This window comes from Sorghum bicolor, chromosome 4 (genome assembly GCF_000003195.3).
Source record: "Sorghum bicolor cultivar BTx623 chromosome 4, Sorghum_bicolor_NCBIv3, whole genome shotgun sequence".
Classification (NCBI taxonomy): Eukaryota; Viridiplantae; Streptophyta; class Magnoliopsida; order Poales; family Poaceae; genus Sorghum; species Sorghum bicolor.
This window is the reverse complement of record NC_012873.2, coordinates 13,000,070-13,017,812: the sequence shown is the minus strand read 5'-3', so window position 1 is coordinate 13,017,812 and position 17,743 is coordinate 13,000,070. Positions and strand designations below refer to the sequence as shown.

Below are 17,743 nucleotides of genomic sequence, written 5' to 3'. Positions count from 1 at the left end.
ACCTAGATCCTACCGATCTGATAAATGCAGAGACAAATAGGATTCCCTTTAGAGCTAAAAACTTCTCTTTAGATCTATGGAAAGACACTTTTCGCTCCTGACCCAGTCCTATCAAGGGGTGGAAAGATTGGTTCCTGAGAATCGGCAACTCAAATGAGGTCCAATGGGGTGAGCGCAAACTAGACCAGTGCATTAGGCTATCTATTGCCGATATGGAGAGGAACGAATCACTGCTGATAGTCGCTTTATACTTCTGGTCAGATACTCTTAATGCATTTGTTTTTAGTCATGGCCCTGCTTCCCCTACTCTCGTCGATGTACTCATGCTTACTGGTTTAGACATATCATCTGCCGATGATGGCCATCTATATGACCGTAAACCTGAGCGCAAAGTAGAAACCCGTAACATCGGCGGTTGGTCAGGATATATTCAGAAATACCGAAGAACAGGGCCAGTCGGTCAGAGAGAGCATGCCGTTTTCCTGAACATGTGGTTAGATAAATTTGTTTTTTGTGGCTGATCAGTAGGACTAACGTCTGTCTATCTATTGGCAGCAGAAAGACTGGCCGATGGTGGCCGATTTCCCCTTGGCCGATACTTGCTTGGTGCTGCTTATCATCTTCTCCATCAATTAACTAAAAAACTCCTGTTAGGCCAACCCATCGGCAACCTAGGAGGTCCTTGGTGGTTCATCAACATGTGGCTTAGTGTCCATATGCACAAACGCCTTGGATTTGACCTTTTTGCACAGCGTTTCCCAAGAGATATCGCCGAAGACCACGAACTGGCTAACGAAGAATCGGCAACTCGCCCACCCTTGAATTACGGCGAGGCAGCTATAGTCTTACCCGGTACTAGTGGTAATGAAGACCAGGTCAGCCGATTCTTCCAAACTCTTTATGAGGGTCTCGCCAAAGATCAACGGGCATGGATGCCTTACGAAGACATAGAAACCAGATTCCCACTGATCTTTCATCCTTTCAATGACGCTCTTAATAAAGATACCGATTTGATGATGGCGATTATCACACCATGGGCCATTCCAGTGAACACCTTTGGTAGTGGGAAGAGTTCCAATCCCACCTATGAATTCTACAACCCATCGGCACTAGCTCGTCAACTAGCTTTTGGGCAGCTGCCGATTGGACTGAGTTATGCCGATCTAGTGAAACCAAGGGAAACCATAACCAGTGGGCTCGAATGGATCAGGATAGCCCAGCTCCCACCAAATGCCAATACGTCAGACATTGATCTATCGGCCTGGATCCTAGCCCTCTTCATTACTCAAGCATACAAACAGTGGTGGGAGGAGTAGAAAGAGCATATATTCTGCACATCGGCTCTCACATACCGTGGTATGATCGACCCCAAGTACAAAATCCCTGAAAACACTATAACTCTTCAACCGATGCTTCAATCCTTTCATTACTTTTATCCTTATCGGCAACTCACTTTCTCCCTTTTGAACAAATCGACGACACACCACCGACAGTTAGCAGGAGCGGAAAGCCGATCGAGCTCCTTCCATCAGGCCCGATTTCTCTGATCGGCAACAATGCACCAAGCTTGGCAGCTCTAATGCACCGGAATGTGCACTTTAAGAAGATAACCACCAGGCGGTCAAAGGTATCCCCAACGCTTGCCGCTGCCACATTGGCACAAGCCTTCAAGGTAGACCTGTTGACTCCTCCAATCTATACCGATTCCATTCTATACTTACACAATCCTTTCAGGATACAAGCCTTCAAGGTAGACCTGTTAACTTTTATCTTTTAACAAGATTTTCATCAACATTCTTTCATATTTAGACTCATGGAATCTTGCTTATTGTAACAACAGGCTGGCAAATCGGCAAAGACCAGAAGTGCCAAAGCAAGTACTGATGCCCCCCAGTCCAGTCAAGTTAAGAGAAAAGGCCCCAAGAGCACCAAGTCAGGAGCAAAACGTCAGAAGACAGCACCGCCTTCTCCTCCTCATCTAGTGTCATCGATTCATGTGGAATCGTCCCCTTCTTCACCAGAAGCCCAGACTCAGCAAGCATCATCTCCTCTTTAATCAGCACCTCAGCTTCAAGAAACGCTAGCTGATGTACTTGAGCAGATTATCGATCCGGTAGATCCAATTATGCCATCGGTAGTTTCTTCAGGACAGACAAGCATTGCACCCCCTCGAGATAAAAGTACGGTCCATAACATTACTACCGATGGATTTATTTTCTTTCAAATTATAATTATCCTTATTTCTTTTCAGCTGACATTGTTCCATCGGCAACTCCAACCAATCAACCTGTAGTACCAACAGCATCAATCGGCCAGAGGCGTGAGATAGCTCTGAAGCAAGTAAGTTACCCGATTCCCATCCTTTTACTACCAATATTCAATCATTAAATAACCTATCTCCGTTTTGTTTTCAGGAACAGGACTCTCTAGATAGCTTATTTTTCTTCGCTATTGAAATTTCTGATGATGAAGGCGAGGAAGCAAGCTCTTCTCAAGAAATAGGGATCTCATCGGCAGAAGTCAGAGCTAAGCTGGAGGATCTACTGGCCCTGTTACACCAAGACACCGCTCAGTTGGTCGATGACTCCGACCCAGCCAAAGCCCTGTTCAAGACTCTTCGTGGTCAAATTCCAGCCGATGCTGAGGAGATTCTTTTCCGAGCTGCACACTTGGAGAGCCGTCAACTCTAATACCAAAAGGCTACCCAGCGTATTGCCGATAGAGCCACCCATGCCCAACTCTCAGAGGAAATAATGCAAGTGAAACGCCTCACCGATGAGAAGCATAAAAGCATCGGCATCCTGCAATCCTCAGGAGATGAATTAAAGCAAAAGATCTCTACCTTATCGGCAAAAAGAGAGGCTTTGCTGGCTGAACTCAAACAAGTTGAAGAAGCCCTGACCCAAGCTCAACAAGAAGAAAGTCAACTGCCTGAGATGCTCAAGACCCTGCAACAAGAATGGAACATCCAAGCCCGCAAGGCGCTGCAGATGAAGAAGAAGCTGAAGCCAGTAGAGGGTTCTGCCGATGAAGAGATCCGGGAGATAGAAGAAGCCGATCAAATCCGCCTGCGCACTATATCGGCCATCCAAGCCCTGCTGAATGTATAAGTTCTTCATCGGCAATTTGCCTTGTCCTGTCTTTAAAACACCTCTAACTATTCTAGTCTAGCCGATAGGACTGTTATCGGTATCTTTTGAAACTCTATGCATGGCCCCAGATACATTTTATCCAGCCGATAGGAGTGTTATCGACACTTAAAATTTTATGCATCGACCCAGATGCTTCGGTAATATCTTTTTAAGTATTTTCCATTCAATGCTCTGGGAAATTCAACTCCCTCAAGAGTCTCTAAAATATACGCATTACCCGGAGTAGACCGATTTATCCGATAAGGACCTTCCCAATTGGGAGACCATTTTCCAAACTTTGAACTTTTAGTCCCAATCGGTAAAATTAATTTCCACACCAAATCTGCATCGGCAAACTCCTTAGATTTTACCTTTTTATCATACCATCTAGCAACTCTCTTTTTATTTTCTTCCATACTCATCAAAGCCCTCAGCCGATGTCCTGCTAAATTGTCTAACTCATCTTTCATCAAAGTAGCATAGTCATCGGCAGCCAACTGATCTTGAAAAGATAGTCGCCTAGATCCAGCCTTCATTTCCCATGGTAGCACTGCATCATGTCCATACACTAACTGATAAGGTGAAACTTTGGTCGATCCATGACCTGCCATCCGATATGACCACAAAGCCTCATTCAACAATGTATGCCACCTTTTAGGGTTTTCTTCAATCTTTCACTTGATCAGCTTAATAATTCCTTTATTAGATGCTTCGGCCTACCCATTAGCTTGAGCATAATAAGGGGAAGAATTCAGCACTTTAATTCCCATACCGATTGCAAATTCATCAAACTCTCCCGATGTAAACATAGTACCCTGATCGGTAGTTATTGTCTGAGGAATACCAAATCGGTAAACAATATGCTCTTTCACAAAATCAATCATGTTAGCCAATGTCACTTTCTTTAAAGGAATAGCCTCAACCCATTTAGTGAAATAGTCAGTGGCAACTAGGATGAACTTATGTCCCATGCTTGATGGTGGATAAATTTGGCCGATTAGATCGATAGCCCATCCCCGGAACGGCCAAGGTTTAATAATAGGATTCATGGCCGATGCGGGTGCCCTCTGAATATTGCCAAATTATTTCTCACATCCTTGACATCCTTTGAAATATTTAAAGAAATCTTCGAGTATAGTCGGCCAATAATATCCATTTCTCCTAATCATCCATTTCATTTTGAAAGCCGACTAATGCGCTCCACACACCCCTTCATGGATCTCACCCATCAAGCTTTTAGCCTCATCATCACCTAAGCATTTGAGTAGAACTCCATCTATTGTCCGATAATATAATTTATCTCCAAGGAGTACATACTTGGTAGCTTGAAACCTGACTCACCTCTCAACCCTTTTAGATGGTTCCTTTAAATAATCAACGAGTTCCTTTCTCCAATCATCGGCAGTGATTGCCGATAACACATTTAAGATAGGCTGATATCTCGAGGCATGCTGAGCCAACCGATTAGCCTCCTCATTATGCAATCGAGGAACATACTCTAATCGGAAATCCTTGAATTCCTTCAATAGTTGCATACTTTTTTCATAATAGGTTATCAAGACCTCGCTTCAGCACTCATAAATCTCAGCTAATTGATTTATAACCAACATAGAATCACTGAAGATTTCAACAGCATCTGCATGAACCTCTTTCAATAATTCCAACCCTTTGATCAAAGCCTGATATTCGGCTTGATTATTTGTTGACGTGGCAACAATCGGCAGAGAGAACTCATACTTCTTTCCTCGAGGAGCAATTAGTACTATGTCGATTCCTGCCCCCCGGTCACACGTGGATCCATCAAAGAAGAGCGTCCAGGGAACGATCTCCAAAGCTCCTACCATACCGCAGTGCCGGGTCACAAAATCGGCCATAATCTACCCCTTAACTGCTTTAGCCGATTCATAACGCAGATCAAATTCCGACAACGCCAAAATCCATTTGCCGATCCTGCCACTCATAATCAGCATAGATAGCATATACCGGACTACATCATCTTTGCATACGACAGCGCATTCGGCCGATAGCAGATAGTGCCTCAATTTGACACACGAAAAGTATAAGCATAAACATAATTTTTCGATTGCCGAATACCTTGTCTCAGCATCAACCAGTCTTCTACTTAAATAATAAATCACACGTTCTTTCCCTTCAAATTCTTGAATTAGAGCTGAACCAATGACCATTCCATCGGTGGACAAATATAATTTGAAAGGCTTTCCTTGCTGAGGTGGAATCAAAACTGGAGGATTTGTCAAATAATTCTTGATTTCATCTAGTGCTGATTGTTGCTCTTCTCCCCATACAAACTCTTGATCGGCTTTCAGCTTAAGTAAAGGACTAAAAACACGAACTTTACCAGACAAGTTAGATATAAATCGCCTGATAAAATTTACCTTGGCGATCAGAGATTGGAGTTCAGTCTTGTTGGTGGGAGCAACTATTTTGTTGATGGCATCAATAGATCTCCTACTAATCTCAATTCCTCTCTGATGCACCATGAAACCAAGAAATTGCCCTGCCGATACACCAAATGCACATTTATTAGGATTCATCTTTAAACCATGTTTCCTCGTGCATTCCAACACCTTTCGTAGATCGGCAAGATGCTTTGTGAAATCTCCAGATTTAACCACCACATCATCAATTTAGATTTCCACTAGCTTGCCGATGAACTCATGAAAGATAAAATTCATAGCCCTCTGATAGGTAGCACCAGCATTTTTCAAGCCAAAGGTCATGACTATCCATTCAAACAACCCAACATGACTAGGACATCTAAATGCAGTCTTCGGAATATCTTCTTCAGCCATGAATATTTGATTATATCCTGCATTGCCGTCCATAAAGCTAATGATCCGATGTCTAGCTGCAGCATCAACTAGCAAATCGGCAACTGCCATTGGATAACCGTCCATCGGCGTAACCTTGTTAAGATTCCTGAAATCAATGCAGACACGAAGCTTCCCATTCTTCTTATAAACTGGAACAACATTTGAAATCCATTCGGCATACCGACATTGCCGAATAAATTTAGCTTCGATAAGTTTTGTTATTTCGGCCTTAATATCAGGGAGAATATTAGGATTACATCGGCGAGCTGGCTACTGATGTGGCCGAAATCTAGATTTGATAGGTAACCGATGTTCAACAATCGATCGGTCTAAACCAGGCATCTCGGTATAATCCCAAGCAAAGCAGTCTTTATATTCCTTTAACAAATCGGTTAATTGCTGCTTACACTCAGAATCTAACTTAGCACTAATAAAAGTAGGCCTTGGCCTATCACCACTACCTATATCTATTTCTACTAAACCATCAGCCGATGTAAACCCCTAGCCTAATTTTCCATCATTGGCGAACCTATCCATTAAAACTCTTCGTCAGAATCGACTGCTTGGATCGGTGGAATTTCATAATCGGCAACTTTGAGAAAATCTTTCTCCCAAATCTCCCCTAAAATGCATCTGGTCCTTTCATAAGTATCTGCCTCTGCCGATGCGATGACATATGAAGAATCTCCTGGGACAATATCAATCTTGTCACCTATCCACTGAACCAAGCATTGGTGCATTGTAGATGGGATACAACAATTGGCATGAATCCAATCTCTCCCCAATAGCAAATTATAAGCACCCTTTCCACTGATGACAAAGAAAGTCGTCGGTAAGGTTTTGCTGCCGATGGTTAACTCAACACATATGGCTCCCTTGACTGGAGACACATTTCCTTCAAAATCTTTTAACATCATATCGGTCTTGGTCAAATCTTGATCTCCTTTGCCAAGCTTTTGATAGACTGCATATGGCATAATATTGATAGCAGCCCCACCATCAACAAGTATCTTAGTCATCGGCTGCCCATCAACCCTGCCTTTGACAAACAGAGCTTTAAGATCCTGCCTTTCATTGTCGGCTAGCTTTTCAAAGATATCCGTCATTGGATCCAGAGCCAACTGAGCTATCTGGTCGGGAAAACCGCCTCCTCATCATCACTAAAAGGCGCAAGGAACTCCATCGGCAACATAAACACCATATTGACATCTGCCGATGACCTTTTTCCTTTAGGATTCGGCTGCTGCTGATCTCCAGACTTAGTAGAATTCTCTTCTTTACTCAGCTCTTCTCGTCTTTCCCGCTGCAGCCTTCTTTTCTGTGTCCTAGTCAGTCCCTCTGGAAACCATGGAGGAAGTTGTGGTTGTCTAACTGACTGGCGACGATTCTCCCTCGATTCCATTCGATAAGTATTAGTATCCCTGCAAAACATGAACTCATCGAGAACTCGTGCATCCGCCATCTCTTCAAGCTCTTCTTGGTTTCTGGGAAAATACCCGGCACGCTCACCAAGTCGGTCATGCACACTGAGTCTGCCCCCCAGCCGATCATGAACTGAGGCTCTTCCCCTAATCGGCCCTTTAAAACGCCGATCGTCGTTCTGATACTGCCGATTTGGTCTATCATACCGATCATAGCCATTGCACTCAGGGCAGTGTCTAACAGTGGGCAGCTTAATGTTTTTGCTCTCAACAGTGGATAAAGAACGGGCAGTTCCAATGATCTTTGTGCCAATTCCACTCTTGTCGGCGTCTTTCTTCCTCCCGACGACGATCCTCCTGTTGGCGCCGATACCGATCTTCACGCTGTTGCCAGCTCTCCCGATGCCTTCTATGTGTAATCACAATGCCAGATTGGGGAGACCTTCCTGAGTTGGTTCCTTCCTGGATCAAGCCCTTGCCTTTGGCATCATCGGCAGTAATTTGGTGTTGAGGATCCACCGATGCGCTTCTTTCAGTCGCCTCTGATGTCAAGACCTTAATCTTTCCCTTAGCATCCAACATTTTTGTAGGAAAAGGATGTTGGTCAATTTTCATTGGCTTTTGAGCTTTGGAGCTGTCAAACTTAATTCTCCTAGACTCTATAGCCGATTGCAGCTGCTGCCTGAAAACCTTGCACTCATTTGTACTATGAGATGTTGCATTATGCCACTTGCAGTACTTCATCTTTTTTAATTCTTCTGCCGATGGGATTACATGGTTGGGTGACAACTTTATCTGCCCCTCCTGAAGCAGAAAGTCAAATATCCTATCAGCTTTGGTAATATCAAATGCAAACTTTTCTGGTTCTTTATGCCCAAAGGGGCAAGACATCGGCTTCTTATTCTTGACCCATTCTGCCAAGCCGATGACTGGTTCTTCATCAGAGTCTGAGCTTGTTGCGTCATCGACAAATGACACCTTTTTGTTCCATGCCCTCTTAGGTTCAAAAGCCTTAATATCTTGGTCCGAAATCGTCTGTACCAAGTGGCTCAGACTTTCGAACTCCTGAGAAGCATACTTGTCTCTGATATGTGGTAATAATCCCTGGAAAGCCAAATCGGCTAGCTGCCGATCATCTAGAACCAGACTATAGCATTTATTCTTGACATCTCGCAATCTTTGCACAAAGCTTTCAACTGATTCATCATTGCGTTGCTTGAGTCTAACTAAATCGGTAATCTTCTTCTCATGAACTCCAGAAAAGAACTATTTGTGGAACTGTTTTTCTAGATCGGCCCATGTGATCACTGAGTTTGGAGGTAATGAAATAAACCAAGTAAAGGCTGATCTGGATAAAGATGATGAGAATAAGCGCACTCTTAATTCATCTCTGTTAGCAGCTTCCCCACACTGGATAATGAATCTGTTAACATGCTCCATAGTTGACGTATCATCCTGCCCAGAAAACTTGGTAAAATCCAGCACCTTGTACCGATTTAGAAGTGGAATTAAGTTATATGCAGGAAGATACGGTGTCCGATAAGAGTAAGTGTTGACTTTGGGTTTTATCCCAAATTGGTCCCTCATAACCTCAGCTATCTTATCGGCCCAATAAGCATCGGCATCTTGCCGATGGACTGGCTGTGGATCTGGCACCTGCTGATAAGCTTCCACGTGTCTCTGTGGCGCGCGATCTCCAGGGAACACTGGATTAGCCATTGCCTATTGACCTCCAATTTGCTGACCAAGATTCATCGGCTGGTTGATCAATCCTTGATTCTGAAATCCATGCTGCATTGCTCCCTGTTGAAATCCCGTAGCCTGACAATTCTGCTGAGGTATCTGTGGAAAGACAAACTGCCATGTCCATCCATTATTAACGTTCATCGGCGTAGGTCCTACCGATGGTTGATAATTAGGCATCATCATTGGATTGACATACCCGGGCTGTGTCATAAACCTCTGTTGCGTCGGCATGGGATCTGCCGATGCATTAGGCATCTGGAACGTTGGTACTTGAGAATTCCCAGTGAAAGGTCTTGCAGTAGTAGTCGTGGAATACTGGGGATTTTGTGTCATCGGCGATACTGGGGTGCCGATGCCATAGGAGCCTTACCTGTCACATCAGTCATCTGAGATGTTCCAGGACTTTTTGCCATCAATTCTGGGGGCATACCATATCCCCACCAATTAGGAGGAACAGACCCTGACATTGCCGATGCTAACAAATCTGTAGCAAGTTTAACTTGCCCCTCTGATGTTGATGGATTGGTCGTCATCGGTGTAGATTGCGCATTAGTCATCCCTAATGTGCTTGAAGGAGACGTAACTTCTGATACCGCAACTTCTCTTCAAGTATTAGATCCTATTCTTTTGCCATGGTTGTATCGCCACATGGGCCATAAATCTCGAGAGCTCAAGATCGATGGCACAGAAAAATAGGTACGGAACCTATACTTGGCCAAACGGGCGGCCCGGCCCTGACACTATATGGCACTATGCGGCACTATGTCTATCGTGCCGTGCCGTGCCGTTTCGGGCCATCGTGCCAAACTCTCGGCCCAGATACGACACTATGGCTCCTTAACCGTGCCGTGGCGTGCCGATAGACACGGTGGCCCATCGTGTCCGTGGCTTCGAGAGAAGTCGAGAAGCTCACTGCGCCCTGCCTTAAGAAGAAGACGAGCATCACCGCTGTCGTATAGTCAGGCGGGAGAAAGAGTGGCCGCCGCCCTGCCTTAAGAAGAAGACGAGCATCACCGCTGTCGTATAGTCAGGCGGGAGAAAGAGTGGCCGCAGCAAGGATGCGTCTGCGCCGCCGACTAGGGAGTTAGGGTTTAGAAGGGTTGTGTGATGTTTATATACATGGCTCAGAATACATTCAATGGTCATGATCTATCCTAAAAGCATTAGACGATAGAAATAATCATATCAGCGTCGTGCCAGCCTATTAACCGGTGCCCGTGCCAGCACTGCGGGCCGAAGTTATGACCCAGGCATGGCACTACCACCGAGCCGTGTCGTATCTAGACCGTGCTTTTTAGTGTCGTGCTCAAGCCGGTCTACAGTGTTGGTGCCAGATAAAAATCTATACGGAAACCCACCTCTTTTGCCATATTTTGCCCAAGATCGATGACTTCGGGAGTTGTCTTCAAGTTTACACTTTCCCCCCACTTTTCACCCCTAAAAACAGGTACGGAAACCACGTCCACACGTTCCGCTGCCATCACCGTCCTTCTCGCGCCGCGGCCCGCCCTGCCCCGCCCCGAGGCCACTGCCTCCTACTCTCTCTCTCGCGCTCTCTCTCTCAAAGTCGGAGGCGACACCCACCTGTTCGTTGGATTGCGGCCGAGGAGGAAGACTGATGGCGTCCCTGCGACCGTTCGACCCCTCGCTCGCGGCCCGCCCCGGGCCTCCTCCGCCAGCGAGGCCGGCCGCACGCCGCCCCGTGCCTGCGCCACCGCTCGCTGCCCCGTTTGCGTCCGCGCTCATCTTCCCCGTGCGCCCGCGAATCCCAGGGAGGACGAGAGGGACCGGAGTCGCGGCATCAACAAAGCATATCACCAGGTGGGACGGTCCTATATCTCATTCTTGCCTCTCAACCAAACCAAGGCCTTGTTTACTTCCACTCAAAAATCCAAAATTTTTCAAGATTCTCCATCACATCGAATCTTTAGACGCATGCATGGAGTATTAAATATAGACGAAAATAAAAACTAATTGCACAGTTTGGTCAAAATTGACGAGACGAATTTTTTGAGCCTAGTTAGTCCATAGTTAGACAATAATTACCACAAACAAACGAAAATGCTACCGTGTCGCGAAATTTTTTCGAACTAAACAAGTCCCAAACCAAACAGCACAAAAGAGATCACCCCGTTCCCATCCCACGAACCAAACACTGCTAAAATGGTACTTTGAGTAAATTTCGAAGTATTCAAACATCTCTAGTTAGATAATTTAATTCTAATGTTGCCAGAATATACTTATCGGAACTCATTTAATTTGATAAAAGTATTGTAATTCAATTCAATGCTGCTTCATTGTACATTTTGATCAGTTTTATATTTCTTTTTCAATTAATTCAAACGACTCTAAATGAAATTCCATGTCTAGCTTTCCATTTACTACTTAATGTAATGTCTTCTGCCCATATGCATTGATGTATGACAAGTAGATCACCTTTTATGAACTACTCCATGGATCTAGTCACAGTTGTTTCTTGATTGCAATATATTTTTCTTCTCTGGCCTATGATCATTATACAGCAGAAAAGATGAAACAGTTACTTGCAAATTCTGCTCTTACACACATGCAACTCTCTGAGTTCTGAAAGTCTGATTTCCAGTAGAGTTTGTTGGCTACACTCACTGTTTTTATTCTACAGAACAAAGGAGGAAAAACAAACAGATCCTTCAAAGCAGGATATAGTGCGTCTTCATGTTTGTCTAGATCACCAGGTTATGTTTGGTGAGCATGTTGGCATTATTGGTTCGGCAAAAGAGCTTGGCTCATGGAAGAGTCCGGTTGAGATGGATTGGACACCAAATGGTTGGGTCTGCCAGCTTGATCTCCCTGGAGAAACACTTCTGGAGTTCAAGTTCGTGGTGTTTTTGAATAGAGGCAAGGACAAAATATGGGAGGATGGTGACAACCGTGTAGTTAATTTGCCAAAAAATGGTTCATTTGATATGGCATGCCACTGGAATAAGACAAAAGAGCCTTTAAATCTTTTAGGAACATCAGAGATTAAGTTGTCTGGAGATACTGAGAAGGAGAAAGATGAAGATGCTAAACTATCTCGAAATATTGCTCTAGAAGAGATGGGAAATATTTCTAATGCTGGGGATGGCGATCTAACACCAAAACTCGAGTCGAGCACACTTGGTGGCCTATGGCAAGGTAGTGATACAGTTTTCATGCGGTCAAATGAGCATCGCAATAATGAGAGTGATAGGAAGTGGGACATGACTGGGCTTGATGCAGTATCACTGAAATTGGTGGAGGGTGATAAAGCATCAAGAAACTGGTGGCGGAAGGTTAGTTGGATTAATTCCCTATTTTTTCTTGTGAAATGGGTACAGTATTCCATGTGGGTTTATTCTTTTGATCTTAACACCTGGCTGTTTACCTTCTGGTAGTAGTTGTTGTAGATGTAATTCATAATAATTGTTAACTGTGATAACTGGGATCTCTTGTGAAGCTATTATCTAGAAGTATAGTGTTTATTGCCCAGATAGATTTTTTTGAAGGGACTTAAAGATAGTGTTATCATTTTTTGGGATATTATCTAATATATGCTAAAATTTCTAGGCAAGGCTAATTCCATTTGTAGAATTTGTAAAGCTTCCAATCGAGATTGGACTTTCTTTACTAAGTAATATAAAACCAGGGTATAACTTTTTGCACTTCTGGAGAAAGAAAACTAATTTTATCTACTGGACTATCTATGTGAATTCACTTTGCTATGTTTCTGCAGTTGGAGCTTGTCCGTGGGCTCGTATCTGAATATGTTCATGATCAGAGTCACCTGGAGGCTCTTACATATTCTGCAATATATCTAAAGGTCCCCCCCTCTTGCACCTTACTGTGCTGTTAGTCAATAGGTGCCACAGATATCCAAATATTCCCCTTGAGCTTTGTGTCTGGATACAGTGATATTGGTTAATGGTTTTTGTAACATTCTCAATATCTTGTCTTCATTGCAGTGGATATATACTGGTCAAATACCATGCTTTGAGGATGGTGGTCACCATCGACCCAATAAACATGCTGAGATATCCAGGCAAATTTTTCGTGAAATTGAAAGGATATACTATGGGGAAAACACATCAGCTCAGGTTGATCGCTTCATTCCTCATAGTAGTTGTGACATCAACATTGTCCTACAAGTATTTTATTTTGTGTCACTACTTATTTCTATAAAAAAGAATGCCCCATGACTTTGCACTAAGGTGAAACTAGCTATGAAAACCCCAAACCCTGGCTTCACCGTACAGGGCCACACTATAACCTGAGCCGGTGACCATTGTCACTACCCTGAGATAGTACCGCACCATTATGGTGCCTTGCCACTACTTTTTTTTTGGGGGGGGGGGGGGGGGGGAGGCAGGGAGGTTTTTGTTTTTTTTTATCTTGCTGATGGAGGAGGTGGCAATGACCAGTGAGGATTTTCAATGGTGGGCGACCGATCATCTCTCTGTCTTACTGTCTACACATCATGCGCTGGTCTCGTTTCCCTTCATGCCTCGGCGGAAAATCTCTTGTTCGCTGCGGACATTGAGTTCCAATGCATTCCTGCTCATGTCTAGGATCAAGACACGTGGAGGGTGGGTGGGTGTGGAAGGTGATGGTTAGGTCCTTGTCTTGTTTAGAACCACCCCCACCCTTTCCTTCTCGGTTAGGGTGGGTGGATGTGGTGTTGTTTTGTTCCGCGAGCTGGGTTTCTTTCTAAATCCAGCTCATCTTGTATTCCTCTACCTCCTGTGTAGTTTGAGAGAAAAAAAGTAGGTGACCAGAAGTCCAGAACTACCAAAACCAGGAAAACTCCTGGCGCATTTTTGCTTCAGGAGAACACAAGCTACATTCATTTGTGCCTGGCTAGAACACCACAATGATATTCAGACTTGAGCTGTTAAAAACACAATCATTCTGATGTTTCCAGATTTCCTAGGACACACTAATGATAACTGAATTGAGGCCTTCTCTGATCCCCTTCTGCACTTCTTTGATTGCCCGGTACTACCAGCTTGACTCTGCTGACAGAGGCCGGCGCAATGGAATGCAATCCCAATCCTTGGAAGATTCTGTACCATACCTGTCTGGCAAAGGCTGAATTGACTCTTCTGCTTGATCACAAAGTGGGCAAGCAGCCAGATGAGGAAGTCCTCTCTTGGCAAGACGAGTGTCTGTCCAACAACGGTTGTTCATTGCAAGCCAAATGAACTTGCAGTGAGGATAAGCCCATGACTTCCAGATTCTTTTCATCGGAGCAAAGAAAGCATTTTGTAATCTTTACTAGAATATATTGTAAGTTGAGAAAATATGTAGAGTAGTAGATTGCATTAGAGCTTGAACAGGCTCAAATGTTCCATTGATGAATAGGAGGGAGGGAGGGAGGTATTAGCCGAATGGTAATAAATATGCGCCAGGTTGATATGTTGAGTAAGGTACATGTGGATAGGGGCGGAACCGTCCTCCAATATCCTTGCCGAATACAACTCAATAGGTGTGCCGGGCTTGGAGTCCAAGGCAACACAGCTAAATAGGATGGCAGCTGGGCTACGGCTGCTTGGCCAGCCCAAGCCCATATTTGTCTAACATATATTCCTTAATGAAGACAAATATTATTCAATTTTGTAATTCTGACCATTTACATTTTGATTCATATTAATACAGGATTTGCTTGTGATACGCAAGATTCATCCTTGTCTACCTTCATTTAAATCAGAATTTACTGCCTCTGTTCCTCTAACACGAATTCGTGATATTGCTCATCGTAATGACATACCACATGATCTCAAGGTGATGATCACATTTCACAGTTTTGGATAACTTCCTCAATGGAATTCTTGCTTAGTCATCTTCTATTATCAACAGCAAGAAATCAAGCATACTATACAAAACAAGCTTCACCGGAATGCCGGCCCTGAGGATCTTATTGCTACTGAAGCCATGCTTGCTAGGATTACTAAGACTCCTGGAGAGTACAGTGAAGCTTTTGTTGAACAATTCAAGACGTTTTATAGTGAATTAAAAGATTTCTTCAATGCTGGCAGGTTGTCTAATTCCTAATTTGCCCACATTTTCTGCATTCAGAAATTTTCATTTCACTGTTTGCTATAATAAACTGCTCATATTAAAGCTACTATTCTTTCAATCATGCTAATCCTGATATCCTATATCCTGCCTAAATTAGCCAGGTTGTCCTTGGTCTCTAGCCGGTCCTGTGGCCCAGCCGCACCTTCTGGCCGTGTGCAGCCCTCTTGCACCGCCGTCTGTATGTGCACCCTCACGTGACAAAGATAGTGACATCAGTTTTGAGTTTCTATTCATAACGACTTGTCACCAGAAGTACCAATACAGGCATGCATTGGTGATGGTGATTATTGAAACATTGTAATTCACATTACTAGGCTAACCCTAGACAGGGTAGCCATATAGTTCCATACATGGGCCTCATGGGCCTAGATTACTCATACTCCAACAGGCCCCCGCAGTCTGAACTACCGGCGCAGCGGAGTTGCAGACTGGACTGGAAAAGAAGTACACTCACGAGCCCCCCCACAGACACAACTAGCCACCGGTAATGTTGAGGCTGGAGCGGAACTCAGCGAAGGTCGAGGACGGGAGGCCCTTGGTGAAGATGTCGGCGAACTGGGAGGTGGTCGGGACGTGGAGGACCCGAACATCGCCGATGGCGACCCGATCACGAACGAAGTGTAGGTCGATCTCCACATGCTTAGTCCTCTGGTGCTGCACAGGGTTGGTGGAGAGGTACACCAAACTGACGTTGTCGCAGTAGACCAGCGTACTCCTAGAGAGAGGGCTGTGAAGCTCGGCAAGGAGCTGCCGGAGCCAGGAAGCCTCAGCCACGCCGTTAGCAACAGCGCGGTACTCCGCCTCGGCACTGGAGTGGGAGACAACCGGCTGACGCTTGGACGACCAGGACACGAGGTTGCCGCCTAAGAAGACAGCGTAGCCGGAGGTAGAGCGCCGAGTGTCCGGGCACCCGGCCCAGTCAGCGTCAGTGTAGACGACCAGCTCGGTGAAGAAGCAACCCGTAGTCGACAGTGCCGCGGAGGTAGCGGAGGAGGCGCTTGAGAGCTGTCAGGTGGGGCTCTCGAGGATCATGCATGTGGAGACAGACCTGCTGCACGGCGTATGTGATGTCCGGCCTGGTGAAAGTGAGGTACTGAAGTGCACCAGCAAGACTCCGGTACGCAGTGGGGTCTGATACTGGATTGCCCTCGGCCTCTGACAGCTTGCCCTGAGTGTCAACCGGAGTGGGGCAGGGCTTGCAGCCAGTCATCCCTGCTCGCTCCAGGATATCAAGAGTGTACTGCCGCTGGTGTAGAAGAAGCCCAGTGGGATGAGGCTCAACAGTGACTCCAAGAAAGTGATGGAGGACACCCAGATCCTTCAGAGGGAACTCCAGCTGAAGAGCGCTGATGATGCGGCGCAATAATGAAGGACTGGAAGCTGTGAGGACAATGTCATCAACATAGAGTAGCAGGTACGCAGTCTCGGCTCCATGGTGGTAGATAAACAGGGACGTATCTGACTTGGCCTCCACAAACCCCAGTGTCACCAAGAAAGCAGCAATCCGAGAGTGCATGCCCGAGGGGTCTGCTTGAGACCGTAGAGAGACTTGTTGAGCCGGCAGACCATGTCTGGACGAGAGGAGTCAACAAATCCCGCTGGCTGACTGCAGTAGACTGTCTCAGTAAGATGCCCGTGCAGAAAAGCATTCTTCACATCCAGCTGATGCACCGGCCAAGAGCGAGCAAGAGCCAGAGAGAGCACTGTGCGGACGGTCGCCGGCTTCACCACAGGACTGAAAGTCTCATCGTAGTCGACCTCAGGGCGCTGAGTGAAACCCCGGAGAACCCAACGAGCCTTGTATCGCTCAAGGGTGCCATCAGCCCACCGCTTGTGAGTCCAGATCCACTTGCCGGTGACAACATTGGCGCCGGACGGACGCGGCACCAGATCCCAAGTCTGGTTGGCAAGGAGCGCTGCGTACTCCTCTTCCATCGCGCGGCGCCAGTGAGGGTCCAACAGGGCGGCGCGGACGGACGAGGGTACAAAAGAGACCTGCGAGTCGCCGGGCATCGCCGCAAGAGCCCGGGACCGCAGGGTACCAGCCGCGTGCCGCGTCACCATCGGGTGGACATGACGCGGGTCGCGGTGAAGAATCGGCGGGTGGTACACTGGCGGCACAGCACGGGCAGTCGGTGCCCACGGTAGCGGAGTAGGCGTGGCCGGCGGAGAGGAGGCCACCGGTGGTGGCGGTGTCAGCGGTGGAGGAGACACCACCGGTGGCGATCGAGGCAGGGGCGTCCCTGGCAAAGGAGAGGCCACCCCCGGTGGCGGAGGAGGCGGGACCGTCTGCGCCCGGCGCTGGTAGACGCGCACCGGCTGGGCGAAGCGCGCCGGAGGTGCAGCAGGCACCGGCTGGGTGCAGGGTGCCGGAGGAACGGACACCGGCGTCCTCGGGCCCGCGTCAGGAGTAGTCGCAGGAACCACCCGGAGGGGCGTGGCCACCGGACCCGTGCAAGGCACAGAGGACCTCGGTGGAGCAGATCCTGCAGGAAACAGTAGAGGTGGCTGGGCCACCGGGTCAGCGGGACACGAC

The 17,743-nt window shown here is 46.3% G+C and overlaps 2 protein-coding genes across 5 annotated transcripts in view; both read left to right on the top strand.

The window, feature by feature from the left end:
- The window catches only part of LOC8080376 (phosphoglucan, water dikinase, chloroplastic), a 42,378-nt gene that overhangs the window by 7,011 nt on the left and 17,624 nt on the right, over window positions 1-17,743 (top strand). For 2 of the 4 annotated variants that reach the window (XM_002453614.2, XM_021459925.1), the window contains exons 1-6: window positions 10,603-10,953; window positions 11,774-12,425; window positions 12,866-12,952; window positions 13,095-13,226; window positions 14,785-14,910; window positions 14,986-15,164. In XM_002453614.2, the coding sequence (XP_002453659.1) occupies window positions 10,751-10,953; window positions 11,774-12,425; window positions 12,866-12,952; window positions 13,095-13,226; window positions 14,785-14,910; window positions 14,986-15,164 (1,379 nt within the window). In that variant the 5' untranslated portion in view covers window positions 10,603-10,750. Of the gene's footprint in view, window positions 1-10,599; window positions 10,954-11,773; window positions 12,426-12,865; window positions 12,953-13,094; window positions 13,227-14,784; window positions 14,911-14,985; window positions 15,165-17,743 lie in introns of those variants that run through there. The other 2 variants (XM_021459927.1, XM_021459926.1) reach the window with 2 other exon arrangements.
- On the top strand, window positions 149-3,234 carry LOC110434924. Its single transcript, XM_021459929.1, has 3 exons — window positions 149-2,180; window positions 2,252-2,340; window positions 2,415-3,234. Exons 1-3 carry the CDS (start codon window positions 2,126-2,128, stop codon window positions 2,688-2,690), a joined length of 420 nt encoding a protein of 139 aa, XP_021315604.1. The 5' UTR covers window positions 149-2,125; the 3' UTR covers window positions 2,691-3,234.